Raw genomic sequence first — 27,585 nt, forward strand, 5'->3', positions numbered from 1 at the left:
AGAGAACCATATTTATACTTGATACAGGCTTTGCTCATAAAGTCACCATTTTAATTGTCTCATTACATGATGGAGAGCACCACGGATCATCTGTTTTTGGTTATTTGGGGTCCAATACCTATATGCCCTTAATATTTGAAAACAAATATACAAAATAATGATATTTGTTTGTTTTTAGATTAGTGTTTGAGATCTCAAACTAAAAGAATGCAAATTACATTCATTGATTGTGGTGGGTTAGGGTACATTCGTTTTTTTGCTCATTCATTCATTCATTCATTCCCAGCTGGTGGTGGAGTTCAATGGAAATGATAGATTTATGGTATAGATAAAAGAACATCAAAGACCAGGTACTTGTATTGCTATTAAACTCTAAGATACACCAATCTGAAGCATTTGCCCTTCTTTAAAATGACAGGTAGAAGAAACAGCAGTTAATGGCTGGCTGCTGCAATCATCAAAGAGCTGATTGACTTCTTCCGTAAAACTTGTCTGAAGATTGACTATTTCTTCCTAGGTTCGAAATTCTTCCTCCTTCATTCGACAATCCTCGTACAAAATGTCTTGGACTTTGTCCACCTCTTAGCTCGCCTATGCGGGGACTGTAAATACTGTCTGAACCCGGGCTGTGAAAGCTTGAGAAATCCTTTGATGGCGTTGACGACCTACTGTGAACCTTTGGACTGTAAATACGCTTAATCTCACCTCGACTTCTAGTTATCACCTCGTCTAAAATCTCCCTGCTTTTACCAAACGAAGCACTAGAACTCATCTCTTCCTCCTGCCATTTCCCAATCATCATCAACAACAAACAAAAAAGAATAAATAAAGTAACGTGATTCGTTTGGATGGGTGTTTAAGAAGCTCACGTTTTCGAGGTATAAGGGTATAGCAGGAACTTCTTCGAATTCTGCAGCATCAAGATCTTGAAGATGTGCTCCTTTAAAGAACTTGGGCAATAAGTACTGCCTAACTGGTACTAGAAGCATAATCATCAAAGGGAACAAAACGCCAGCAATAGGGATCCATGTGATTCCAAAACATATGAGCAAGTAAACTGCCTGGAAGAGCGTAAACATCGCGATTGTCCTGAACGGAACCGTTTCCACAAACGTGGCGTGGAACTCCTCCAAAACCCTAACAAAGATTCGGGTATTGTAGATAATCAGTGAATTAATAATGGATACGGTTCTAAACCCTAGTTATGACAGTGAGATGTGTTAACCTAGCATCCAGGAAAAGAAAATGCTGGAAATGAGAGAATTTTACTTGTATCTTCTTGATGGAGCAGTAAAAACCAACAAAACCCGCTCCCAAAACTGGTTTCCAGGAAGACTCTCGATGGCCATGAAAGCAAAATAGCCCCAGAGAACCGATGTTGGTATCTTTTTAATTAAGGGCATGGCTGCAACACAACCTCCTACCATTAAAGACTGAAGCAAGTTACTAACTCTTTGTTCTTTCACTTCAACTGGCAGTATGTTGTCTATCTCGTTTTCCACAAACTCAATTGTCGTCGACTCTTTCAATTCCTTGAGCCGTCCCTGTTTTTTCATACATCAAATTAGGAAGAATAAAAAAACAAGAGATTTCTTCATCAGAAGATGAAGAAGAAACCATACTATGGTTGATGGTTCCTGATAAACCAATGGAGTCTGCATATGTTGATAGGCTTCTTGCATTGTTCCATAAACTTGTTCCAAGCTTTCATTTTTACTTAAACATTTCCTGGCCGCCACCACCAGTCGATTCCTCATAAGCTGGAATCAAACAAACATTCCTTTTAGCACACAATCCAAAAGACAAATTTTCATGGAAAAAATAGTACCCAACCTGATGTTTGAGTGTAGCTAAACTCTTGGTATGCATTGGGGATTGTGGAATGACACCATTTGCAGGAGGAATTCCAAGAAGACCGCAAAAGATAACCAAGAATCCAAGAAGAAGCAAATCGTAATGGAAAGAAGGAGGCTTTCGAAGATTGAACTCTTTCTGTTGGGCTAATTGCGATGCCACACTATGATCGAAATAATAGAGAACAGCCATCATCGTTGCTGGAATAAAAGCTCCGATTATGTAGATAACCGGTACGTTTAGCATATCCTGTTCGCATAAAACACGTTCAGAATCTGGAACTTTATACAAAAATAGAAGAAGAAAAAAAAGTAGTTAAGCATGCCTTGATGACAGTCCAATTCTGGTAAGCTCCTTGAGACCATGGATTAGGGCTGAAAAGACGACGAGGAATTCCATGTGGAATATCTCCAGACGATGGAATATAAGAAACCGCTGTCCAAACAAGAACCATCAATGGAACGCCATAATCCGCTATTATTCCGCGAAGCCAACCTACCAAAAAAAAAGAGATTTTTTCAGAAATATGAAAACAAAGCCAACTTTTTTTTTCTTGCAAACTAAAACTCACCAGAGCCGTATTGCCATGATCTTGCCTTTCGGCTTTTTAAAGCAGTGAGGAGAAGACCAAACGAAAGAACCAAAGCAAACATGCCATTTCCAAACCTCCATGAAGATTGGAACTCCGCTAGCTTTGGATTTTCTCTCTCGGGTATTCGAAACTCATTCACAAGTCCCTAGTTTCATTTTTCACATCGATTATAAATTTACAAGAACATATATATATATACAATGGAGATTGATTGATTGATTGATCTGGTTGGTTATAAATTTGATACCTTTATTGCTTCTTGCATAAAAAGCATTGCAATGAGCATACCAAAGAGCTCACCAGCTATTCGAGTAAACTTGTTGATAATAGAACAGGCTCCGAGAATCGCCAAAAGAATTAGAAGAAGTGCAGTCCAAACGCATACCCTGTTCTTCCAATGATTTCCATGTTTAGATTAAGACATAGATTTTCATAAGCAAAAAACCGAATTCTTACCATCCTGTCCATGCTAGAAACAGTTTTGATCCAAGATCAGGCCTACTTTTGGCAAAGTTAAACATGAAAGTGTACATAAGCACTGTTGGTTCTGCAACACCAAGAATCAACAATGGCTGACCACCAATAACTGAGTGTATAATCCCACATAGTGCAGTTGAAGCCAGTGTTTGAACTGCTGTCAACAACCCATCTGCCAATTTTACAAATCAACCTTTAGTTTTACTCAGAAAATTATAGACATTTATCATCTGTTCTATACTTTTACCTGTATCTCTCTCCAATTGTTCACCAAATGAGATAACTGGAATTGCAGAAGCAAAGAATATGTAAGTAGTAGGAGCCAATATCCTGTTTTTTATAAACAACAACACAAGTTAGTGTATCTTCTTCCTTGGAATATACAATGATGATGATGATGATTGTTTATTACCTGAAACCTGCCTTAAGCCCACCAGTCCAATCTTGCTTATAACACATCAATCTCCCTCGAAGATCATTCTTGATTCCTCCAAATGGCACAAAATTTTCTTCCATTCTTGATTCGTCCAAATACAGAGTAAGAATCACGGGTTCTACTTCACTATTTATTGCGGCATTGGAAGAATCTTTGACTGAAAAAGAAAACCCAAATCTAGATAGATCCCTTGTGTTCAAATTAGCAGCATTTCTGTAAATCTGAAGAAACCCATTACAGAGAAGATGGATTTGCGGCAGAAAGAAGTAAATCTAAAATCCAAAAGTTGGAAAGGCGAGTGTTAGTTTAATGGCGAGTGGAGAAAGGAGTCAAAAGGGGAATGTAGATAAACAACATCACTGTCATAAAAACACCTGCAAATGCAAAAGAAAAAGAACAAAAAAAGTAAATCTAAAAACACTTTTATATATAATAAAGGAGGCAGCCAAAGAAGAACACTGAAAGAAATTAGAATCAAAATGCTGATGAACAGGAAAGGGGTTGTACCTAAGGAAGGAGAGAAAGAGGCAAATGTAGAGAGAGAGAGAGAGAGAGAGGTTCTGGATTTGTGAGAGAAGGAAGGAGAATGAATGAAGCAAAGATGAAGATGAAAGAAGAAGAATCGGCCTAAGTTGCATGAGAAGACAGAGATGCCAGTTCATACCAAGCTGTCTATGAATTGGACTAAGGAGTGTGTATGTAAGCAAAACATTAAGAAGAACTAATTGGAATTTTATCATATGTTTAATAAGATTAAAATGACACTAAACAAATTTGATTTTGATTTCTCTAACTTATTTTAAAAAACTTTAAAAAACTTTAAAAAACACTTTATAAATAAAATAATATTTTAACCTTTCAATCACTTTTTCTGATGAACATAAACTAAATAGGGTAGCTTAAAAAGAAAGTCTTGAAAGTATTAAATTTCTAATAAGAAAACGTTAAAGTTTGAGAAACATTAAATGTTTTTGTTAAAAAAAGGAACTAAGTAGGCAAAAACGAGTTTTTTTTGCATGTTTATTATAAAACAAAATTGACTCATTTCTTATAAAAAATAAACTAGGCTAAAACTTACAACTTTGATAGAGGGTTTTGTACATATGTGGTTAATCAAAATATGATGCGGTAAGCTAGTTGAAAATCATGACAATGGTGATGTATTGTCTATTAAAGTTTCTTAATTTAATTTGAATATGTTCAAATAAGACATGTCATATGTCATTGAGTTAATGTTTTCTCTCATTTATTATGATTGTTTTAGTTTTTGAATTATAACATTATTATTATTAATTAAATTATAATAATTTTTATTGTGTGGCAAGGATAAAAAAATTCATATATACAAAGTTGTTTTTCACCTGACCTCATTGTCGTCGTCTTCATCTTCTTCGTCGTTAACATCTATGTTCTGAACATGATAGCTTTATGATAGCTTTAATGGTTAAGATATCCTAGTGATTATCTTCTTTCCCTCATTCATCATTATTTTTTGTTATTCATACAAAAAAATAAAATGATAACAAATTTGATACATAAATGTATTCATTTAACTTTATTTATTTATTTTTAGCTCACCGACCTCTTTCTCTTTGACTTTTTACCCTCATTTATCGGTCAACCAACAATGTCATTTCTTACATAATACATCTCTCATATTACTAATCTTGTGATTACCCAAAAATTTCAACAATACTAACATCTTTTATCCTTATTTTTGGCAAACCAACAATCACATCATATTACTAACTTCTTTACCCTCACTTATTTGATAAACCAATAATCTTAATATATTTAACCATCAATATTTTTTGTTCTCAAATTAACCTCTCATTATTAATCTCGTGACATCACTTCGAATATTTTGTACATCAACCCATCTTATATCATTGCCACAACATCTTTACCCTTATTTCGACAAACTAACCACCAATACAATCATCCTCTCATCTCGTGAGATCACATTCAACTATCTCATTTACACATTTAATCACCAATATTTTTTTCCCAATGGACAACACTCATTACTAATATTGTGACATCACACACTTTCACACGTCTCTTATCTCTCGTCAAACCAACCACCAAAATCTCAATTAACTTTTTTCATTTGATCTCTAATCTCGTGACATTAACGATTATTTGTTATTGACATCTTATCTCTCGGTAAACCAACCACCAATATCATTCACACATCTCTTATCTCTCGGTAAACTAACAATCAATCTCAATCACACTTTCACACGTTTTTTATCTTTCGACAAACCAACCATCAATCTCAAATATCAACGACACTTATTCTCGATAAACCAACCACCAATCTCACTGTTACCAACCTCTTATTTTCGACAACCCAACCACCAATCCTAAAAGTTACTTTTATGTGATTTGACCATGGGTCTTTATTATATATCATATATGCTTTAATCAATAAACTATTTAATATTGTTGATTTATATTTATAATTTTATGTATAAATATATATATATATATATATATATATATAATTGATATGACTATTAATTAAAAAAAACTAATTAAATTCACAATAAAAGAAAATTATATTCTCTCACATTAAAAAGAATAAACTTACACGAATTAATAAAAAAAACTAAAATGTTGCAACTTCATGTGTATATAAAAACATTTATTTAAATTTGAAACATACCAGTTATATCTTAATTGATTCAAGATTTATATATATCATTTTTAATCTTATTTTTTTAATGAACCGTTTTAAGTTTATGGATGGATCAACATGCGACATAACCTCTCTATATATTTTGAAGATGAAAAATGAAAAGAAAATGGGGACTAATTGCAAATATAAAACTATATAAAGCATGTTAACTTAAAGGAATGAATGCATGTAGGAGCAAATGCAATGATGAGAAGTAGACATTATTGTGTCCTAAGAAATGTGGACACAAATTCCATGCAAATAATTATTAATCTATAGTAATCATTTATCAAGTTCCATGTAACCATTGAATTTTAATTCTTTTTTATATATAAGTAAATTTAATATTTTGTTTTATTTAATCTCAACAAGATTGAAAAAGTTTAGTTTTCTCATATGGATGTATCTCCAAGTTACAATTGAATTGTCCAACATAGACATTTGAGTTATGTAATTTTCAGTGTATATCTCCATGTTACAATTTTAATACCAAAATGATCTACATTTATATAAACTAAAATTATTGACAAATTCTTTGTCTAATATAAATTTGGTTCCAAAATGTATTTGTATTTCTAAATAAAGCCAATAATTTCTTTTGAATAAATTGCTCTTATTAGGTAAAGTCATCATTTCAAATTTTGAATTGATTCTTAATATGATTTAGTTGTACATTCTCAAAATCCAGACATGTTAATTTGATTATAGTTTTATATATGAAATACCACTACCAGCTAAGCAACTTAATTATTAGTATTAATTAGGTTATTTCTATCAAATTAAAGTTGGGAAAGAGACAAGACAATCAATATCAAATAAAATGTAATATTTTTAATAATGCATTAACATCCATCATGACCGACTTTATTGATGAGAGCTTAGACTAAACAAACTTCATTAGCTAAAAAAAAATTAATAATAAGAAGTTGATCTAATTATTTTAGCTTTTAATTTCTCTTTTGGGTAATTTCTTTTTATCTTTATCTCAACAATGTTTATAAAATGACCCAAAATTCTTAAAACATAAAAGTGTAAAATTGAAAAGAAATTACAATTTTGCAATATATATATATATATATAATTAGCTGTCTAATTTATCTCCAAATATGAAAAAATCCAACAAAACAACATAAAAAAGAAACTCTTTCTGTTCCTATTTTCAATTTGTTTTAGAATATTATAACTAATCTGGCTTCATTAAAATAATAGCAATATAAATAATCAATTTTCTTTATAAAAAAAAACTAATTTTAAATGATCTCACATGAATCAAGAATAAGAGAGAGAAAGAAAATGATGTGATACGACCAACAAACATACCACCGTAATTTGTGTTGTCGGTATTAGAAAACGCGTGTTTGTTTCTTCATGAAATAAATAAATTGAACTTGGTCCCATTCTCTATAATTTTATTCATTTCTTACACTTTTCATGTTATTATAAATTTATAATTAAATATGTTTAAGTGATATTATTAAATATTCTGCATTATAAATATGTCTTTCTTATCCAATCACTCTTAACTAATTTTAGTTTTCTAAATCATGATTCAATCTAAATTTACACACAAATAAAATAAAAGGTATTTTCAAATAGAGTCAATTAACAAATAAATTTAAATTCAAAACTAATTTTTTTTTTTTTATTAGTGTGAGCCGAATAAGAATCAAAACGAAAACGCAAATATCATATTCCTCATTTTCTGTCAAATTGGGAAAAAATCATCTCGAATGGGATAATTTGAATCAGAACCGGGAGACAAATCATAGATCTTTCAGTTCATTCGACTAATAAACTATGTTATGTTAAATCAACATTAATTCATCACCCACTCAATGATACAATACAAAGACAAAGACAAGTAGATTATATTTACAGATAAAATAGATTGAGATTCAGTAAGAATGATCTCAAACTTTTGGACTCTATATTTCATGAATGCAAAAAAACTCCTAAAAAACATGATTTGCAAACCGTTTGTTTGGTCTGTCTAGCCGTTAGCAGCCGAATTTGAGTAAGAAATCTCAGCATGCAGCTGCCCGGTGGTGGCTTCTGCTTTCTGACTTCAAAACCGGATCATCGCTCTTGTCTGTATCCGAGCTTTCCCTCGGACCACCACCAGCTTCAGCCACCGTAACTTTCTCTTTATTTCTCCTGCGCCTTCTATCCTGTAAAAACAAACAAACAATTGAATTTAGTAAAGAAGACAAGAAAATAGAATGCAATAATAATAATGAAACAAACCTCTCTTGGTAAGGGATATTCCTCGGATTCAAGCATGCGAACAACTTGTCCCATGTTTGGTCTCTTGTCAGCATCTAGATCTACACATCTCAATGAAGTTAAGAGAGCCCGTTTCAGGGCGTTTGTCGATGGCTTCTTTTCAATCATTGGATCAACCACTTCTTCTGTTCTTCTACTGCCTATCATTGTTTTCAGCCACTCCACCATATTTACCTACACCAACAAGAACACTATCTTCTTAGGTTGGTCCGCTTGAATCTGAACACGGGTCTGATTCTGATTTCCCGGTTTTGAAATATGTAATGTTCTTAAGGTCTAAACCAACCAGAAATATACTACATAAAAACTATAATATTTGGATGGGCAGTTCTTAAGGGTCAGACATCCTATTTCAATATTTTGATGTGTTACAAACCACATTTAAAAAAAAACTCATATCATGACTTGTACTTATTTGTTAACCGTGGATTATTTGAAATAGTTTTATCATTTGAAAATGAAAAAAGAAAAAACTTATATTATTAATACCTCATATTCTGGACGGCTATAGTCCACGGGATCTCTCCCTGTTATAGCTTCGAGTAGAACGACTCCAAAACTGTAAACATCGCTCTTCTCATTCAAAAGCCCGCTGTTAGCATATTCTGGAGCTACGTACCTATAATTTCAAAGAGACTATATATGAAAGATCAAAAAATAAAAATTCGCAGTTAATATGAAATGAATACTAATTACCCAAATGTACCCATTACTCGGGTTGCAATGTGACTCTTTCCAGCACCAAGCAATTTGGCAAGACCGAAATCAGAAATCTTAGCATTGAAATCATCATCTACCAATATGTTGCTCGACTTTATGTCACGATGAACAACCTTAGGCTCAATTGCTTCATGCAAATACGCAAGTCTATATAAAACATAGATAATAGATCAAGTTTAATCGAGAAAGAAACCAATAATTGTTTTAAAGCCACTGGAGGGATATATACTCACGCCTTAGCAGTACCAAGAAGGATCTTCATACGATTCTCCCATGTTAAATACCCACGCTGCTGGACTATAGCACCATGAAGCAATTGCTCTAAATTCCCGTTGTTTACATACTCGTATACTAGCATCCTAGTTTGATATTACTTATTAGATAAAACTCAAATTCAAGTACTGAACATTTGTTACTAGATTACTGAGTTAAGTCATTACATTTTACAGAATTAAGCCAATTTTTTCTAGATAATTTTCAGAAGAACTCAAAAGCTAGAAGTAATTTGTGGCTATATACCTGTGAGTTCCTTCGATACAATAACCTAGAAGTCGAACTAAGTTCTTGTGCCTGACATGACCAATAGCTTCAACTTCCACTTTGAACTCTTTCTCAGCTTGTCCCCTGCATATAAAAATCATGTAAAAAAGTTTTAAAAAAAGGCAATCTGTTTAAAATGGAATGTTAAAAATCAGTTTGGTTCTTCATGATTACAGATTGTTGAGGAGTTTCTTGACAGCCACAGGAGTTCCATTTATCAGATAACCGCGATAAACAACTCCATAACCTCCTTCACCAATGACATTTTCCTTTGAAAATCTGTTTGTTGCAGTTTCGAGATCTCTTAAAGTAAACCAATGACCCCATCCGGTTCTAGAGAATTCGGGTAGGCCAGATAATGGGGAAGGGGTGGTTATAGTAGGATTTGAAGATTTTTTGTAGAGTTCAATGGCTTCATCTCCATCTTTTTCCAAAGTATTGGAAGAACCCGATTGGCTGCTGTTATCTACATCTCCTGTCTTCTTCTTATTCTTCTTCATCTTCTTCCCCTGGCTTGATTGCTTGTCAGAATCATTGTCATGACTTTCTTGATCAATTCTTATCTCTTTTGACACTGCTGGGATTAGAGTGATGGGAAGTCTAGGTTCATTTGATGAAAATTTGGTCTTTTTTCTGAAAGCAAAGCAAATTGATATAGCCAAGAGAATGATTATAGTTAACAACCCTACGAGTATTCCAATCAAAACCCACACTTTGAGATTGAAAATCTCTGTTCTCTTTGATAATTCAGTTCTCAGATCTAAACCCATGTTTGTTTCCTTCCTGCAGAAGAAGAAAGTTCACACTTACAATGGGATTCCAAGAACAGTAAATGAAAATGTCATCTCTTTTTCTCAACTGTCTGAAACATGGAAGAATATAAAGAAGGTGTAGTAGAAAAGGAAACACCGACAGAAATTAATGCAAAAGTTAAGAAATCAAAGCTTATTCTCTAACCTGTTGGTATGAGCAAAGGAACCCTAGATCTATTCTTATGAATAGTAGCTGGGAATTCAAACTATGTTGAAAATGAACTCACTACTAAATAGAGCAAATGAACAAGCTTTGTCTTTTTCAATGACATTTCCTAACTGGGAATTGGAATGTTTCTGTTTCACTGACGAAATGGGTTAGAGAAGCTAAGCTTTTAAATATATTCTTCTTTTTCTCTATAGGAAACAAGAAGAAAAGAAACCCACTTTATTTGAAGGTGAAGGAAAGTGCAGAAGAGAATAATCACATGGAATTCTGAGGAATTGGTTGAAACTGGTGGAAGGGTAATAAGTAATAAGAAAGAAGCAGCAAGCTTGTTTGTAGGGCCTATCACCATTCACCAAACTATGGCATTATTTTGGCAATAGAGAGAATCAAGGAATTCTTTCATAGCTCTTTTACTCCTTTTTTATTTATTTAGAAGAAATGCAAGATTCAATTTTGAAGAGGATTGTGACTGGTTATCAGAAGACCCATAAGTTTAATTTCATGGGTTTAATTCTAATCTTTGATTTCAATTTATAGATCTATCCCAACTGGTAGTGCCAAAAACTAAAGGAGAAAGAAAGTGATCAGAGTGAATTTGTTTTGGAAAGAAGTAATCACTATGGTTGAAACTTGAAGAAATGCCAAACATTCAAATTTTGTTACATTCTTATTTATTTATTTAGTTTTTTTTTTTAAATTAGTAAGTTAGTTTATAACGGTTATGACTCGTGATCTCCACTTTAATTTAAATTGTTTTAAGTGAGAATCGAATTTGTAACATTTAGTATTTTAAGACACCCGAGTTTTAAGAGTTTCTATTTAGTTAATTTCAAACATATTTTAAAGGTTCTACTTGGACAATCATATTGGGTGAAATGGCTTACAACAAACTCCTATTTTATAAAATATTTAAATTTAAAAATAACAAACCAAATCAACAAGTAATAATTTAAAATAATGGGTATTTTAGTATTTAGTTAGTGAATTAAGTACTTCTATAAATTATAGAGTGAAATAATATTTGAATATTTTTTGAATAATCCAAACCCGAATGGAGACCTAGAAAGCAGGGGCGGAGCCAAGTACAAGCCGGCCCGGGCTGTAGCCCGGGTAGCCCTAAACAGCCTGTATGTTTTTTATCAATAACGACGGTAGATTGTCGTCGTCATTGGTTATTTCCCGTCGCTAAAAGACATTATTATAAAACTAGCCCGAATAGATATTTTTAATAAAAAATTAACCAGGGTAGGTTTCAAATCCTGACTCCGCCCCTGCTAGAAAGGGAAGTTCACCTTTTCACTCCCCTGCCCATGAATCCCTAATCTAGTCAATAATATTATTATTCTACATCTATTAATTTTTTAGAACACACTTTATCATCCTTTTGTTAGGAGGGGGCATGGATTTCAATTAACCATCTTTTGAACACTCTTTATTATTTTCTTTATGTTTTTTTTTTCATTTTCTTTTCACTTTAATCATTTACATTGGTCATCATCATGGAAAATGAAGACTGTTAAAAATAAAATATAAAAAAGACCTATCTTAATGATGCTTTAATCCTCTTACTTTAAAAGATTCCATTTATAATCAATAAGACACAATCTTATCGAATCGGATGAATGTGACAAGTTCATTCCTAATGAAACAAAAAAAAAATGATTGACAAAGAAAACTTTGTGTAATCTTAATGGGTAGTTTCATTTGAGTGGGAAAAAGTTTAGATTTCTAATTTGTTTATTTGTACAGACGACCGACAACCCAATCGTGTACTTGTTATTAAATTCGATAAAATGAATTGATGGATGATTGAGTTTAGTAATTAAGTGAAGGAGATTGATTGATTGTGTTATCTTTAATTTGTATTTTTCCTTATTAAGAAACCACCCAACTACCCATTAGAATCTTTTTGATTAAGATATATATATATACAAGATTTATAACCCATCCCCCCCCCCCCCCCCCCTCTTGTCTTGTCCTTACGTTGTTCTTTTTCTGTTTAACTAAAACAAAACAAACAAATTAAACATTTCAACATCTTTGATCTCTTGATCATAATATATATATATATATATATATATATATATATATATATATATATTTGATAAATCCATTTTCCCATCAAGATTTCATCCTTCAATCTATCTATGCACCTTTTGATGGATTGCTTCTTCATCTAACCGGGAACTTGACTCGATAAATTTGTGTCGTTATGAATTACGGGTTACTATCCCAATTTTTTTTTTATGAATCATATAATTAGAGAAAAATCTTTGAACTTTCATTGATTGTAGAAATTCGATACGTGTCATTTATAATACTATTATTACGTTATTTTATGAGATTCGTTCAGAAAATTAAGTAAAGTATGTCGGAAAGTTAATCGTTTATCTCGAGAGTTTACGAGCTCGATAACATATTAACTACCATTTTTTCTTATTTTTTATATATTTTTTTTCATATCATATTTTGCGTTGGGTTTAAAATAATTTTTTTCATTTATTTTGGATTTGGAATCATTTAGATAGAATTGAGATCCTAAAACTTTAAATTAATTATTAAAATTTTATGCTAGATAACACATAGATAGACATGAAAAAATACAACAAGATATTTTATATAAATAAACTAAATATATATTTTTAAATTAATAACTAAGTTATTCCTTATTTAAATAAATAAACTCATATAATTAATTTTATAATTATTACTTTTAGCATCATTTATTATTTTTATATTTATTTATATATACAAATAATAATACTATATCTTTTTTTAAAAGCAAACTCAGTTGGCAAAAAAATAAATAAAAAATTCATACTCTTTATTTACGAGTTTATAATAGCATTTTTAACTTGATTGATCTAAATAAACAACTATTAAATTTGCTTAGATCATTTAAGTCTCAATGTAATAAAAATTTTGTTACTATTCACTGAACCGGCTATTTAAATTTACATAAAAAAGGAGAATTATTATTGCAATTTGTTCATTTATATAAGAATAAAAAATCTCTTTCTAATAATTTATCAATAAATAAATAGATAGAACAAAAGGATTAAGACAAAAAGGATTAAAAAGGATTATCTTTCTAAAGGAGAAGGGCGTGATATTTTTTTTATAAATCTTATAGCTCTATTAAACATTCAAAAGCATGGTATTAATATTTAATTTCATTAAAGTTTAAATATACAGAGCCAAAGAGTTAGGTAATTAGGAAAACATAAAAATTACTTATCCAAGTCTAGCTAAAAATAATATAATAGGAAACATGAGAATTATTTATTCAATCATTGTATTAATTTATTGTATACCATATGAGAAAGACAATAGTTAATCATTTTAAAATTAATTAATAACCAACAAAATTATTGATCATACATTGGAAATGCTAATATTTTGTAACAAGGCTATTATCAATTTATTTTTCTAATTTAAGAAGCTTAAACAACCCCATAATTATATAGGTTATTTCAACCTAAAACGTTCTTAATGAGTCGTACATTAGACATTCTCTCAAGTAAGAATCTTTGAGCTATTGTGAGTTTAATCGGACCGTCAATGTAGAATTCAGAAAAAGCAATGCGAATGATGAAACCAGTGATTGGCCGCGGAAGAAACTTTCATCTGTTTAGAGAAGTAATGAGCTAACCCTAGAATTGTAATCAAGCTCAATTCATCTGTTATGAGAAGTAATGAGCTAACCCTAGAATTGTAATCAAGAATATTCGCCCGGGCAAAACCTGTTTTAGGTCTTATTAAACAAATTACCAAAAGCTTTTAATGATCGTGATCTAGATTATAATGCGATGATTTTTAAATTACCAAAATCTTTTGATATAGAGGGACTAATAGATGTTAAGTTAAGACAGTCTGAAACAAAGAAAGACATGATACACTAGAACACACAATTGTAATGACTCACCTACCAAATCCAACTTCATCAGTCACACACATGAATAAAATTAAAAATAAATTAAGACAGACTTCAAATTTGAACCTGTTTGTTGCAGTTACAACTTACATATGGCTGCTGGCTAACCATCGCTGAGATCATCGTCTAGAAAATTGAGATCAGCATCGTCATCATCGCCGTTGCAAGATGGCTTAACATCGAGAGGTTCCACATCAACCCCCAAAGTCACCATTTCCAAGCATTCTTTTCTACTCTCCCCATTTATTATGTCCTCCGATATTCCTCCTCCCGCCATCAGGTCATTCTCATAAACTTCTGCTTGATCGGTTTCGCTACAAATAATTTCCTGCAAATTAAGTCACACGCAGTCTCTAAAATCAGTTTTGTTTAAAAGATCATTAATTAAAAGACAATTCTTAAAGAATAACCTCATCTTCATGCAAAGACAGCTTAGTATCATCATCGTCTATGATCCAGTCATAGAGCAAGCTTTCTAACAGGACATTGTCAAGTGGAGCAGATTCGGTTGACTTTCGATGTATCTGTCGCTCTCTTAGTCTCAAGTTGTAGTGAACATAGACATAGTCATTTTGTCTTTTCTGTGCTAGACGGTTTCGTTTTTGCCTGTGAATCTGGTCATATATACTCCACGAATGCTCGCACCCAAAAGAAGAGCACGTTTGACTCAGAATTCTTACGGAGATTCTCTGTAGCTCCAAGCAGTTTATCCCATGTTGTTGCCACCACGCAGCTTGCCAAGTGAAAAACAGTTTCCATCATTCATTCCTTGTCAGAATACAAATATTTGAAAAAAAAATGATAGTTACCTGGGTTAAGTTCTGTTCTGGTGCTTATTGCCAAATCAGTTCCAAAATCAGCTTTAGCAGAAGTGTAATCAGATATCTGAAATGGAAAATAACATTGAGGAAAATGAAACATTCCTAGAAAAGAAAACCATTTCAACTTATATCTACTTAAGTTTAGTCAAATGGGGGCAATATCCACTTACTTGCATGGATGCAGCAACCCTCCTTGTATTCTCTGTCTCCAACCGCACAAGGGATGAATTTAGCCCGCGGACAACCTCGGGATTCTATAATCCGATGTTAGAATTTAGAAAAAAAATTAAAAGGAATCTAGAATATTGTTAGTATCGATCACTTACTGGTGATACAAATTCAGGCTGATATTGAATCGATGGATTGAGGAAGTAAGCAGCTCCGTATAAGGGATGTTGGAATAGTAATTTCCAATGATTTTCAATTACACTCAAGAACGGTCCATATTTATGCTCATCATTTCCGTGGTTTTCAAATTGGAGCTTAGCCCTGCAGAGGTCACTATAGATGTACGACATCGAAAGACTTTCATCGCTATTGACCTTTTGAACAATTTGCATTATCGGCTCAACAGTTTTATTAACAAACTGCATCCTCTTCCAAAAGGATGGATTGAGTATGATTTTTTCCACCTCTTTCCCAGAATTGGATTTTGAGAAGTGAGATGATAACCATTTACTGGATTGGAACATTTTCTTAAGACAAACCCTACTGTCCGACAGGCACTTTAAGGTAGCGAAACTTGAAGAATACTGAGTAAAAGATAGCTTCAGAAGATCTTGCCCCTCTGTAAATTCTCTTCTCATGAGATGTAACAACCCGTGTTGACTGTAAATGAACTTTGTGATCTTCTGTGCTTTTTCTATGCACTCTCCAACTATTTTTATTCCCATGAAATCTGCAAGAACCCGATCCATACAGTAGGCAGCACAGGGAGTCCAAAATAAATTTGTTCTCCTCTCTTCCAGCATCTTCCCAGCAGCTTGGTAACTGGGTGTGCAGTCTGTTATTACCTAAATTCAGGTGACAGAAATTAAGACCTTGTTTGAACTAGGGTTATTTGAATAACCAAGTGGTTATTCCCAACTAACTTGTTATGTAGATTAAAAAATCAGGGTATTTGGGTGAAAAACATTAGGAGTATATATATATATAATCAATAAATATTTTATTTAAATAGACTGTATTTTGGTTGATGATTTAAATAATGTGATTGATGAGTAGATTGTTAATTGGATAATGAGTTATTTGAAATTAGTCCCAAATAACCCACATCTGGGGTAATTTATTTGACAAAGATGTGGTTATTATAAAATAATCTTTGTTTGATATAGGTTATTGAAAATTGTGTTATTTAGGTAAAAATACATTAGGGTAATAAATAGATAACGAAAGTGTATTTCGATTGATGAGGATAACTATTTTGCAAAAAGGCTAAACAATTTTTTTATGATGCGATTGTTGAGGGGATTTGATGAATTTGGTTATTTGAGGTTAATCTCAAATAACCTAAAACCGAAGCAGAAGGAAGCAACACAAGGGACACACTTATTGTTTTTATATTTGAATCCGTTTCCATGTACATAAACAAAAAAGTCTATGAATTTGTGTATGACTAAATCTAGTTTCCAAACGTTTTTGTATATGGAATCGGATCCAGCTATAGAAACAAAACAATAAGTGTGTTTCTAAATGGGACCATTATATAGCTTGAGTGTCAAATGACTGTTCTAAGCAATACCTGTACTACATTTTCCTCACCCATGTCTTCTACCATTTTGTCGAGCAGCTTAAACAAACTGTCAGCATCGTCGATAATATCAGTTGCATCAACAGAACAGACAAAGTGTATACCACGTGGGCACGAAACGAGAAAATTGATCATCGTCTGACCATGTGAATCTCTCCAACTATCAGCCAAGATAGAACAACCGGTGTTGGCCCAGGAAGACCTGTATTCAGCCAGATAGTTTTTTATTATTATCATTTCTTCTTGTAGACACCGACCAGACATCATTCTGCTAGAAGGAATGACAAGATCCTGTCCATATTGGCCAACCGTTTCCAACATTTTATGGAAATAAGTTGAGTTAGCCGCTTGAGATGGAACTCCAGCATGGTAAAAGAATTTAGCTATGGCAGAAACAACTTCCTTGCAGTGTCTCTTACTCGATCCAGTTTTTGTTGATGTCTGACCTTTGTATGGCTTTATGAAGGAATATTCCAATCTTGTCTTTTTCACTATCGGTTCAAATCCACCAACTGTTCTTATGTCCCTGTCTGGTCTTCTATTATCGATTAAGGACCTCTCATTGCTTGTATTAGTATCATCGTCTTGTTCATCCTCATCGTCATCATTATCTGAAGGCATATAGAAAGAAGATGAATCCTTGGAATCGGGTCGTCGATGTCTCCTACCAGTTCGATGCCATTTCATGTTATCTTTAATTTTATGGTAAACTTCATCAGGAGCATTTTTACAAGGCGCCACTTCACCAGGTATTCTAGCTAAGTGTTGCTTGAACCGATTAATACCCCCACTGACTATCTTCTCGCAGTAATTGCATTTTACTTTTTTCTTCCTCTCGTCCTGAGCAACCCCATGCTCCCATCCAGGATCTACATATCCCAAAGATCGAAGAGGGGTCATATTCAAGACCGAAGCTTTATCATATATCACCTGCTTTCCTTTCCCTCTACTATTATTATATTCATCTTGCTCTTCCTCGTCTCCATTCTCATTATTGTGGTAACTCAAATATGGTTGTTCGTCGTGCACAATATGTCTTCCTCTTTTACCAAGACGGGATCCTTCAAGATTTTCCCTCATTTTCAGACATACTTCCTCAGGAGCCTTGTCGCAGTATGTAACTTCTCCTGATATTCGAGCTAAATGTTGTTTCAATCTATATATTCCTCCACTCACGACTTTTCCGCAATAATTACACCTGACCTTTTTCTTCCTATCATCTTGAGCAATCCCATGCTCCCATCCAGGGTCAACCAATCCAGATGTTCTATGTGGTGTCATCTTCTCAATCATATGTATTTACTACATGCAAGAACAGGGAAATGGTAGCATCAATCTATTAAGTCCAAATCTCCTCAAGTTTGCTTATCTGCATATAGAATCCAAGAGTATGGTAAAAAATTCTCAAATTCTCCAATTCATAAAGATACCCCAATCAAATTCTCAACACTAACAAAAACCTTTATATTTTCATTCAGGATCAAAGAATTCATCTTCTAGGTTCTCTTGACCATTTTTCTACTTGAACAGCATAAAATATTATTTAAACAAGAAAGATGGAAATAACCACGAAATTTCAACATGTGAAGACTAAAGAGTTGCTACTCTTTACCTTAAACCTAAGAAACATATAATAAAGTAAGAATGACTCAGTCGACTGACTCATCATCTGCAAAATCTAAGCGATTCAATCGGTCGGATGAATCCGGATAGCGGCTTGGAGAATATATATGGAACGCAGTATTCAATTCAATTACAACCAACGATTATAGATTTTGATAAGTGTATTAATTCTTTGGACATACATACCGTAATCATCAAGGATTCAAAGGGGACGAGAGGAAGACGAACGAGTCGAGATCGACGGAATCGTGACTCTTTCCGAGTGAAGGCTGGGTTAGAGTGGCCGAATTCTAGGGTTCGTGTTTTCCCATATTTTCTTTAATTTTTTCCCTTTTCCAATTTTTTCACCCTTTTCAAAAAAGAATCACATATCCCCAAAAATTTAAGATATATATAAATAATGAAATATTTATAAATCAAATTTATAGAGGAAATTAAGATATTTTTTTTGTGAGATTTTTATTTATAAGATCTGTATAAATTAAAGTTATAAGTATATAATTTTGATGTGAAAAATGAACTATTAATCCAATAATTCTCAATTAATTAATTTTATAATAAATAGAAGTATAAATAAATGTTTAATTGACTGCATTAACTAAGATTTAGTGAATAGTTATTTAAAGTTGGTAATAAATAATTAAACTATTATTATTTATTTTTTTATAAAATTTTAAAATAAAAAATAAAATAATAATATTTTAATCAATTTTCCAAATAACCTACAGCCTATTTTGTATTTGAAATAATGATTCAATTACTTCATTATTTATCAACCAACCAAATGAAAATATTTTTTTTACCAAAAGAATAAAAAAAAAAATCAGATAGGAGTTTTCTTTAAATTAAACACAGAACCAAATTGGACATAATCATATACTATGTGATTAAGTGAAGAATTTAAAATAAAAACTTTAATTTGAAGCATATGGTTGCACTATCACCAATCTCTTTTTAAAGAGATTTTTAGTAAAAAATTGAAATCCAATTTTCAAATAAAAACGAACATGAACATGAACAACAACATCCAAGATTTCAGCACTTCCCCATCTCAACAACAATAATCCCCTAGATGAAAATCTGCAGTTCAGGAACACTCTTTCGAAAAAAGTGGCACCTACTTGCAATCTTTCTTTCCATTATCAATAAAAAGTTGACATTTTTAAAATTGTAAAGAAGAAGAAAGAAAACGGTGTCATCTGTTGTAAGAATTCCGATGAAAAAAGCTCATAAGCCAACTTTAAACAAGGATTAGAAGAGCATGAAACAGAACCAGGGTTATTGTTGTATTAATTAATCAGCAGCCATAAATGGATCCAAATCTCCAAGATCAGCAATCAGAGGTTCTAAAGCTTCTACATCCTCATCTTCTGGAGCAAAATATGTTGGAAATGGAAGGATGGATGTATCTGGTTTTTTGTAAACTGCATCTTTAATAAATACAAAATTCCCTTCAGAACCAGGAACCTGTTCAAGAACCAAACATATATCAATTAGCTTATTTTATAAGAAACAACTTCTCCTTCCAAAACAAATTGTCCATGTAAAAGTCATTTGTCATTTCAAAGGAAGCTGCTTCCCTTTTAATGGACATCAATAGACAATTGTTCGAGTGCTTTGTTCATCATTTTTGCAAGAGAAGTAAGGACATAAGGGAGACAAGACACTCAATCAACAAATACCTTTTTTATTCAAATCTGGAATAATCTATCAAAACAACATAGAAGGTATTTGAGACAGTAAGATCTTTCTTTTGTTTTTTCTATTTTCTACTATAAATTGGGCAAAATGAATAAAAAAGAGAGAAAATAATGATGCTTCTCAAAGAAAAAACATCTACTGATTTCAAATTGAGTTAATACTAGCAACTAACGAGGAACAAATTGTTTATACTTCAAACATAGCAACAAAAATAACAATAATATATGTAAGTTTGTTTGCTTGCTTTGGAACATGCCAAATATATTTGATGCCATGCTGATTATAAAATGGAGACATACCTGGCCTCTAACCCACATAATGTTCCTAGCCGGGTCTATTTTGTACACCCAAACGTTCTTCATTGTCCGTTGTTTCCCACCCATGCGCCCAGGCATCTTTCTCCCTTTAAATACCTATTCAAGTTACAATTAGTCTGATTTTTGGTACCCAATAAATATATGCAAGAAAAGATTAAAAAGGTAAAAATAGAAGAAGCATAAATTACAACATCAATCATATAATTCAATTATCAACCAAGAACCCTCTTTAAAAATATACCCTTAATGTATTTTTAGCCAAATAAACTGATTTTCAATAACCTAAATCAAACAACAACAAGATTATTTGAAAATAACCACTTGATAAGTCAAATAACCCAAGATCAAACAAGACATGTTATTACTACTAAAACATAAAGAGCATCAGCAAACAAACCCTCCCAGGAGCATCTCTCTGACCAGTTGAACCACCACTTCTATGAGATAACGATGCACCGTGACTTGCAGGCATTCCACTGAAATTATGTCTTTTCATACATCCCTGGAGGAAATACAAACAAGATAAAATTGTTTAGCTAACAACTCTTCAAGATTGTTCCTATTTTTTTGTTCTTAAATTTGATTCACCTGAAAACCTTTCCCTCTTGTAATACCAGCAATGTCCACATATTGACCAGGGACAAAATGTCTAACACCTATTGAAGTTCCAAGAGGAAGAAGACCATCCTCAGTCACTGGAAACTCTCTTAACTTCCGTTTCATAGGAACACCCTGAGCTCTAAAGTGACCCACTTCAGGTTTCGTTAAATGCTTCTCTTTCTTCTGACCACAACCAATCTAATTAAGACAAAACAGAAAATCAAACACAAGCCTCCAAAACAACTAAGTGAAAGAAAGATGTTTTTTTTTCTTCTAAATCAAACCTGCAGGGAAAAGAATCCTTCTTTCTCAACGGTTTTGACTTGAGAAACGATGTTATCATCAACCCAGAGAACGGAAATTGGAACTCTGGCTCCCCATTTATCCCACGTTGCTGTCATTCCACATTTGAGTGCAATAACGCCGGTTCTCTTCGAATTCGGAGTCATAACTCGAGGATTTCTTTCAATAATTCGGAGATTCTTCTCCTCAATGATCTCACTTCCACCGATTGAGGACGCATTACTAAATAGTCTAAATTGAGTTGTGGGTATTGTAGTAGACGTTCTGGGACCTATAGCAAGAGAGCGGAGGCGACAAATGAGGCCTCGAGCGGCGGACATTGTAATTAACAAGTCACAACGAGAAGGAAATGCATCAAATCGCTAAAGATCAATCGTTTGTAGCAAGACAGGAAGAGGATATGATTACATATTTTAGATGGTCGTCGGAGATTGATGATGGTCTCAGCCTCTCAGGGCGTCTACTGATGATCGGAAGTCGTAAGCATTGAAGGTTTTAGCAAATAGGGTTTTGGTGTAAAAGTTATATTCCTGTGGTCGCGAGTCTTGTGGTGTTCCAGTGCAACTCTAACACTTGACTGCCACGTCATCACTTTTGTCTAATCCAATTTTATGGGTGCTCTAAGGATTGTGTTATTTAAATTTAATTCACTCATTTATCCAAACAATTTATTTTCTTTAAAAATAAATCAATATATTAAATATACATCAACACAAAATTATTTTATTTTTTAATATTTAATATATATTAAAAATAATAATAATAATAGTTTTAACACAGAAAAATACAAAATCACCGTTCATAAAAAATAAAAATAAAAAAAATAAAAAAAATAAAATATTATAACTTTTTATAAATTCTCAAAAAAAACGATTAACTCTCGCATTCGATTTCACCAACTTTTCGAATTGAATATCCGAAATCTTCATAATAATAACATTATAAATTATACTCATCTGACAATTAACAATAACAAAAATGGAAAGTTTTAAAATTTTCTTTACAACTAGAAGTTTTAAGATTTTCTTTACAACCAGATTAGGGGCGGATCTATGTTAGGTTTAGCACATTCCATAAAAAAAATATTTTTTACTGTGACGTGAATCCTTAATTTCTTAAAAAAAATAATTTAATTCATTATTTGTTTATATAATTATTAAAATATTAAAAAATGGTTGATACCGCAAAGCCTAAATTTATTCTTTCATTTTATCAATATTTTTTCTTTTATTTTTTAAATTCACCCCAACTCAAATTTTTAGATTCATCCCTGAACCAATAGTGGCAATGGTTATCCAAATATATAGGTTTAACATATTAGTCATCTCGATCCAAATTTCTAAAACAACTATCGAAGGACTCAAATATCATCATTTAAATTTCAGTCATGCTCCACAAAAAAAACTTCAGATAATAGTTACCCGATAATGCAAAAATAAGTGAGTTGCGGGACGAAATCCGACCGCTTATTTATAGACAAAGATTTCGTTAACCTTTTTCATTAGGAATAGAATGCGCAACAAAATAAAAAAAAATATTAAAAAAGAGTAAGAAGATTGCATATTTTATATTAGAATAATCTCTTACTCTTATGTTGGAATCATCAGTCTAAGTAAATGATTCCCTTAAGAATATATAAATATTGCAGCAAATATGATATAATAAGGGGAAAAAAGAGGAAGATTAAAAAGAATTAACCATATCCCTAAAGAGGTATTGATAAAGATTAACAACATTAATAGGTTAATGGTTTCTTCCCATCTTTTTTTCCCTATAATAAATTGTTTTTCCCTATAATAAATTGGTGATGGTTTTCCTAATTTAAACTTGAGCAGCTGTGCTCTATGGGTAAGCTGTGCTCTATGGGTAATATAATCTCCTGACTTGATGGAACACCCAAATCATTTGACAATCTCTTACATAACTGCATAAATAATTCTATGTTAGATTTCAATTTATCCAAATCTTAAACATAAGAAAAAGGTACCCCAATCCCCTCACCTGTCTATATACACAAGAATCTCCATAGGATTTTCTTAATTCTACTACAAACAGGGATGGACTAATTTCAAAAACCTGCAAAACAATCATCTATGGTTAGCCTTCGAGTTTTAAATAAACTGGAAGAAACTTTAGAAAGAAAGAAAGAAATATTGCTTACTTCTGCTGCAACTGAAAGACTTCCCGGGCTCCTTTTACCTTTGTGTTCTTGCATCACTTTGATCTACAAGAATGCAATGATTTTGAGTTGGTTTTAACTTATAAGCTACTAGTTGAAAATTGAAATGGTTGATTCAGTTTTGCTAACCTTTCCGTTTTTCTTCTGAACCTGAAATCCCATCTCAATTACAGTGTCCTCAATCTTCTCTAGCAATTCTTTAGGAGAATGGTTGGATGTGAATCTGATTTTTCTATCTGATACATCCTGAAACATTTATTTTACCCAACCAAAATTAGTAAATCAAAAACCAGTTATAAATGTATACAATTGGTACTTAGTTTTTACTTACCTCTTGCTCGAAGAAGCCTGATAGATCTAAGCATGAAGACATTCCAATTAATTGAAATGCATTGATAAGAGTAGGAGGTGATTCTGGATCTTTCTCCTCTTGATCACATGTCTACATCAGTAACAACACCATATATATATTATTCATTTCATCAAAAATCAAGATAACTAAGAAAAAAGAATCACAGGTTGTATTGTAGAATTATACCGCATCATGCTCAGACAAATCTCCATCATCTATAAATGTGTTTTCGTCATCATCGTGGGGTTTAGCAGGAATATAACTTTGCTCGAACCATTCATCATCTTTTATCTCTGCTACTGTTATTCTAGTAAGAGGGTTTGGATCAAGTATTCTTTTTATTAGCTTCTTTGCACCTGGAGATAGCCATTTTGGTATCTGAGCTTCTCCTTTGAAAATCTGTAACACAATCTCTAATGGTTTAATATAAAAACAGAGAGAAATTAAAGAGAATCAATAATGTTACTAGTTTACCTTCTGGTATAGAACTGCAAGGTTTCTATCATCAAATGGAAGCTGTCCAGTGAGAATCACGTACAAGATGACACCACATGACCAGATATCTGACGTGGCTCCATCGTATCCTCTGTTGGCTAGAATCTCGGGGGCAACATAGTTAGGACTTCCACAAGTTGTATGGAGTAGTCCATCATCCTGATTTTTAAAATATAGTTAGTGGCTGATAATAAAAGAAGATAAATAAGGATTTGCTATTAGGCAAGCTGTTGTACCCTGAGATGTTGAGGTAATGCACTGAGGCCGAAATCACTTATCTTTAGGTTCCCCTTTGCATCAAGAAGAATGTTTTCTAACTGTAAATTCATTCATTCATTCAAAGTTATTAATATTATCACTAGTGCAATCTCAATCTACCGAAATATATGCATTTTTTAAGACTTAAAAAACAAACCTTGAGATCTCTGTGGTAAACCCCTTTGTCATGACAGTAACTAACACCGTCGATTAACTGTTGGAAAAGCTTCCTTCCATAAACTTCAGAGAGCTTCCCTTTGGTGGACTGTAAAGTTAGATGTAATAATCAATATTTTTTATCATGCTTGTTTAATCTTGGGTTTACATATTTTAGTTGGATTTGAATCATTTGATAGATGAAGACATTGAAATTGGAGAATTTGAGCATAAGATCTTCTTGAATCTTACAATTCTGTCAAACAATTCGCCACCAGTCACCAATTCCATTACCATGCATATCTTGCTTTTGCTTGCCAAAACCTGTTTTTTATTCAATTGTCATTTGTAAGTGAGCATAAACAAAATGTATACCACAATAAAGCAGCAGCACACTACTTATTCAATTTGGTTTTTCTTCACATATTTTCTTTGTATATTAAATCACCAGAAGACTTAAATGAAGCATTCAAAGAGACTATCCATATCCTAGTATGCATATTCAACTGGGGGAACATATGTGCATACTAATCATTCTCATTTGGCTGGAAGAAGACTAAATTAATGAGACGTCAAAAGAGACTAAGTATCATTTTGCCTTTTCATTAGCACTTATTAGTTAACTCAGCACCATTTGAATCTTTCTTCTTTAGTGGGTCCATAACTGAAAATAATTATAAATCAAGTTCTAGATCGATACCAATTAATAAAAAAAAAATATATCAATGATAGCTAAAAATTGTGTGGTTGTTACTGGGCAAACCGGATAGTGGTCCCAATTATGCCTAAAATGACAGCCAAGTGAAGAGGGAAAACTCTGAAAGAGTCATGGAGAGTGGGTCTAATGTAAAAAAGCATGTAATCCCTAGCATCAATATTCACGTGCAATTAAAATGACAAAAATAATGAAAACCTAAAAAGTAGTGAATTTCCCCTTACTTTTAGGGCTTTTTTTTGTTCACATCTTCTAGTAAAACCAAACCTTATTTCAAATAAATAAATAAAATCCTCTAAAAACCCCAAAATAGTAGTGGCTCTAATGTTCCTTCCGTAAGGGTCAGGGTAACTTGTGGTCTACTTGACCTTGCTGAGTTTTCATAGGTGGGTCCCAGTAATTATATATTATGTATTATGTAAGCCTCTCATTGTAGAGTATAGGCATTTTCATAAGATACTTCCTTTATTATTGTTTTGTATTTTAGTAAATAAGTATTAGAAAAAATACATAAAATCATACAAGAAATTTTCATTGTAAAACAAGAAGAATCATAATATCAGTTTCAAATAAAGATGAAGCTGAACTTTTCTGCAAATTTTGTTAAGCTAAAACTTGGAAGAGGAGTTTATAATTAATTACCTCATATAATCTAACAACATTAGGATGCTTGAGAATCTTCAAGGTGCCAATCTCCCTCTTGATCTGCAAATTTTGGAACGAGATGATTATTAATAATGATTGTATTGAATTAGCTAGCGATAAGACATAGTGCTAGAGGAATCGGAATCGGAATCGTCGTCATCGGAAATTAAACGAAATGATCCAATAAATTTCATCGATCCGCGCAAATAAGAATTACAGAAGATCCAGCGGAAAATAAGATCTATGAAGAGGAAATTAACGGAAATATATACCTGATCGGTGATATGGAGATCGACGATCCGAGTTTTGTCAAGGATCTTAACAGCGAACTGACCGCCTGTATCAACGTTCCTGGCGTACTTGACTTTTCCGAAATTTCCTTCGCCGAGCGTCCTACCTATGTCATATTTTCCCACTCTCATTCCCTTCCTCCTCCTCCCTTCTTCCTGATCCTCTTTTCTCTCAATCTGTACCATTCGGATCGATTAATTGTTCTTCTTCTGGCTTCCTTTCTACAATTGGTGAATTGAAAACTCTATCAATTCAATTGGCTGGAGAAATGAAATGGCGAAAATCTCGTCGTCTTCTTCCTTGCCTGTTTATAGTTACGATATCTGTGAAGGAGGAGGTTATATAAGCGACATAATATTAAAGAAGAGAGAGGGTGTTATACACGTAGATAATGGATGGGGAAGAATAAATAGTTTTTTAGCCATTGGTACTCTGATTCTTATCTTCTTTTACATTTTTTTATTTTTTTATTATCATTATTATTATTATTATTATTATTATTATTATTATTAGGTGGCGTGGGACACACATTTTTCTTTTCACAATTATTGAATTTTACCTTTTTAGTATTATTTTTATTATATATAATATATATATCATTATTCTGTTTTATTTTCTACCATTTGTTTCTCATAATGCAAATTTCTGTATTTAATTACTAATTCAATTAAGTAACCTTATAATTAAAAATAATATTCACGAGAAAGTTGAATCGTCGATAACTTATTTATTTTTACATTGTCGAGAAGTGACTATTATATAAAATGTTTTGAAAGTATTACTAGTATTCATTAGGTGATACTCGAATTTTTGGGTAATTACTGAGAAATTTGAATCAATGTGGCTGATATGACATGCCTACATGTTTAAATTAAGAGAAAT

At 32.4% G+C, this 27,585-nt stretch overlaps 5 protein-coding genes across 6 annotated transcripts; all 5 read right to left on the bottom strand.

Moving 5' to 3' along the window:
* Window positions 1-148: 148 nt before the first annotated feature.
* On the bottom strand, window positions 149-4,034 carry LOC124938281 (boron transporter 1). The gene is made up of 12 exons (XM_047478699.1): window positions 3,867-4,034; window positions 3,336-3,733; window positions 3,171-3,253; window positions 2,903-3,095; window positions 2,694-2,832; window positions 2,426-2,591; window positions 2,180-2,349; window positions 1,834-2,103; window positions 1,623-1,760; window positions 1,270-1,544; window positions 870-1,137; window positions 149-781 (listed from the first exon to the last, which is right to left on the bottom strand). The coding sequence occupies exons 2-12, from the start codon at window positions 3,437-3,439 to the stop codon at window positions 458-460; spliced, it is 2,130 nt and encodes a 709-aa protein (XP_047334655.1). The 5' UTR covers window positions 3,440-3,733; window positions 3,867-4,034; the 3' UTR covers window positions 149-457.
* Window positions 4,035-7,807: 3,773 nt separating this feature from the next.
* Window positions 7,808-10,874, bottom strand: LOC124940382 (probable receptor-like protein kinase At5g18500). The gene is made up of 8 exons (XM_047480896.1): window positions 10,540-10,874; window positions 9,757-10,365; window positions 9,562-9,666; window positions 9,276-9,401; window positions 9,019-9,189; window positions 8,812-8,941; window positions 8,284-8,496; window positions 7,808-8,207 (listed from the first exon to the last, which is right to left on the bottom strand). Exons 2-8 carry the CDS (start codon window positions 10,350-10,352, stop codon window positions 8,064-8,066), a joined length of 1,485 nt encoding a protein of 494 aa, XP_047336852.1. The 5' UTR covers window positions 10,353-10,365; window positions 10,540-10,874; the 3' UTR covers window positions 7,808-8,063.
* A 3,529-nt stretch (window positions 10,875-14,403) lies between these two features.
* Window positions 14,404-19,037, bottom strand: LOC124937630. 2 transcript variants are annotated; one of them, XM_047477923.1, is made up of 7 exons: window positions 18,878-19,037; window positions 17,060-18,437; window positions 15,645-16,331; window positions 15,489-15,572; window positions 15,307-15,382; window positions 14,908-15,230; window positions 14,404-14,825 (listed from the first exon to the last, which is right to left on the bottom strand). In XM_047477923.1, the coding sequence occupies exons 2-7, from the start codon at window positions 18,359-18,361 to the stop codon at window positions 14,601-14,603; spliced, it is 2,697 nt and encodes an 898-aa protein (XP_047333879.1). In that variant the 5' UTR covers window positions 18,362-18,437; window positions 18,878-19,037; the 3' UTR covers window positions 14,404-14,600. The 2 variants fall into 2 exon arrangements, with proteins under 2 accessions (XP_047333879.1, XP_047333880.1); XM_047477924.1 differs by lacking the exon at window positions 18,878-19,037 and adding an exon at window positions 18,681-18,838.
* A 669-nt stretch (window positions 19,038-19,706) lies between these two features.
* LOC124940061 (50S ribosomal protein L3-2, mitochondrial-like) lies at window positions 19,707-22,121 on the bottom strand. The gene is made up of 5 exons (XM_047480539.1): window positions 21,594-22,121; window positions 21,298-21,507; window positions 21,107-21,211; window positions 20,692-20,805; window positions 19,707-20,158 (listed from the first exon to the last, which is right to left on the bottom strand). The coding sequence occupies exons 1-5, from the start codon at window positions 21,930-21,932 to the stop codon at window positions 19,985-19,987; spliced, it is 942 nt and encodes a 313-aa protein (XP_047336495.1). The 5' UTR covers window positions 21,933-22,121; the 3' UTR covers window positions 19,707-19,984.
* Window positions 22,122-23,402: 1,281 nt separating this feature from the next.
* On the bottom strand, window positions 23,403-27,031 carry LOC124938737 (CBL-interacting serine/threonine-protein kinase 1). The gene is made up of 12 exons (XM_047479237.1): window positions 26,685-27,031; window positions 26,410-26,472; window positions 25,305-25,376; window positions 25,054-25,161; window positions 24,875-24,955; window positions 24,618-24,797; window positions 24,330-24,542; window positions 24,123-24,233; window positions 23,921-24,037; window positions 23,774-23,836; window positions 23,614-23,688; window positions 23,403-23,536 (listed from the first exon to the last, which is right to left on the bottom strand). The coding sequence occupies exons 1-12, from the start codon at window positions 26,886-26,888 to the stop codon at window positions 23,429-23,431; spliced, it is 1,395 nt and encodes a 464-aa protein (XP_047335193.1). The 5' UTR covers window positions 26,889-27,031; the 3' UTR covers window positions 23,403-23,428.
* Between the last annotated feature and the right edge of the window lie 554 nt (window positions 27,032-27,585).

Source organism: Impatiens glandulifera, chromosome 5 (genome assembly GCF_907164915.1).
Source record: "Impatiens glandulifera chromosome 5, dImpGla2.1, whole genome shotgun sequence".
NCBI lineage: Eukaryota > Viridiplantae > Streptophyta > Magnoliopsida > Ericales > Balsaminaceae > Impatiens > Impatiens glandulifera.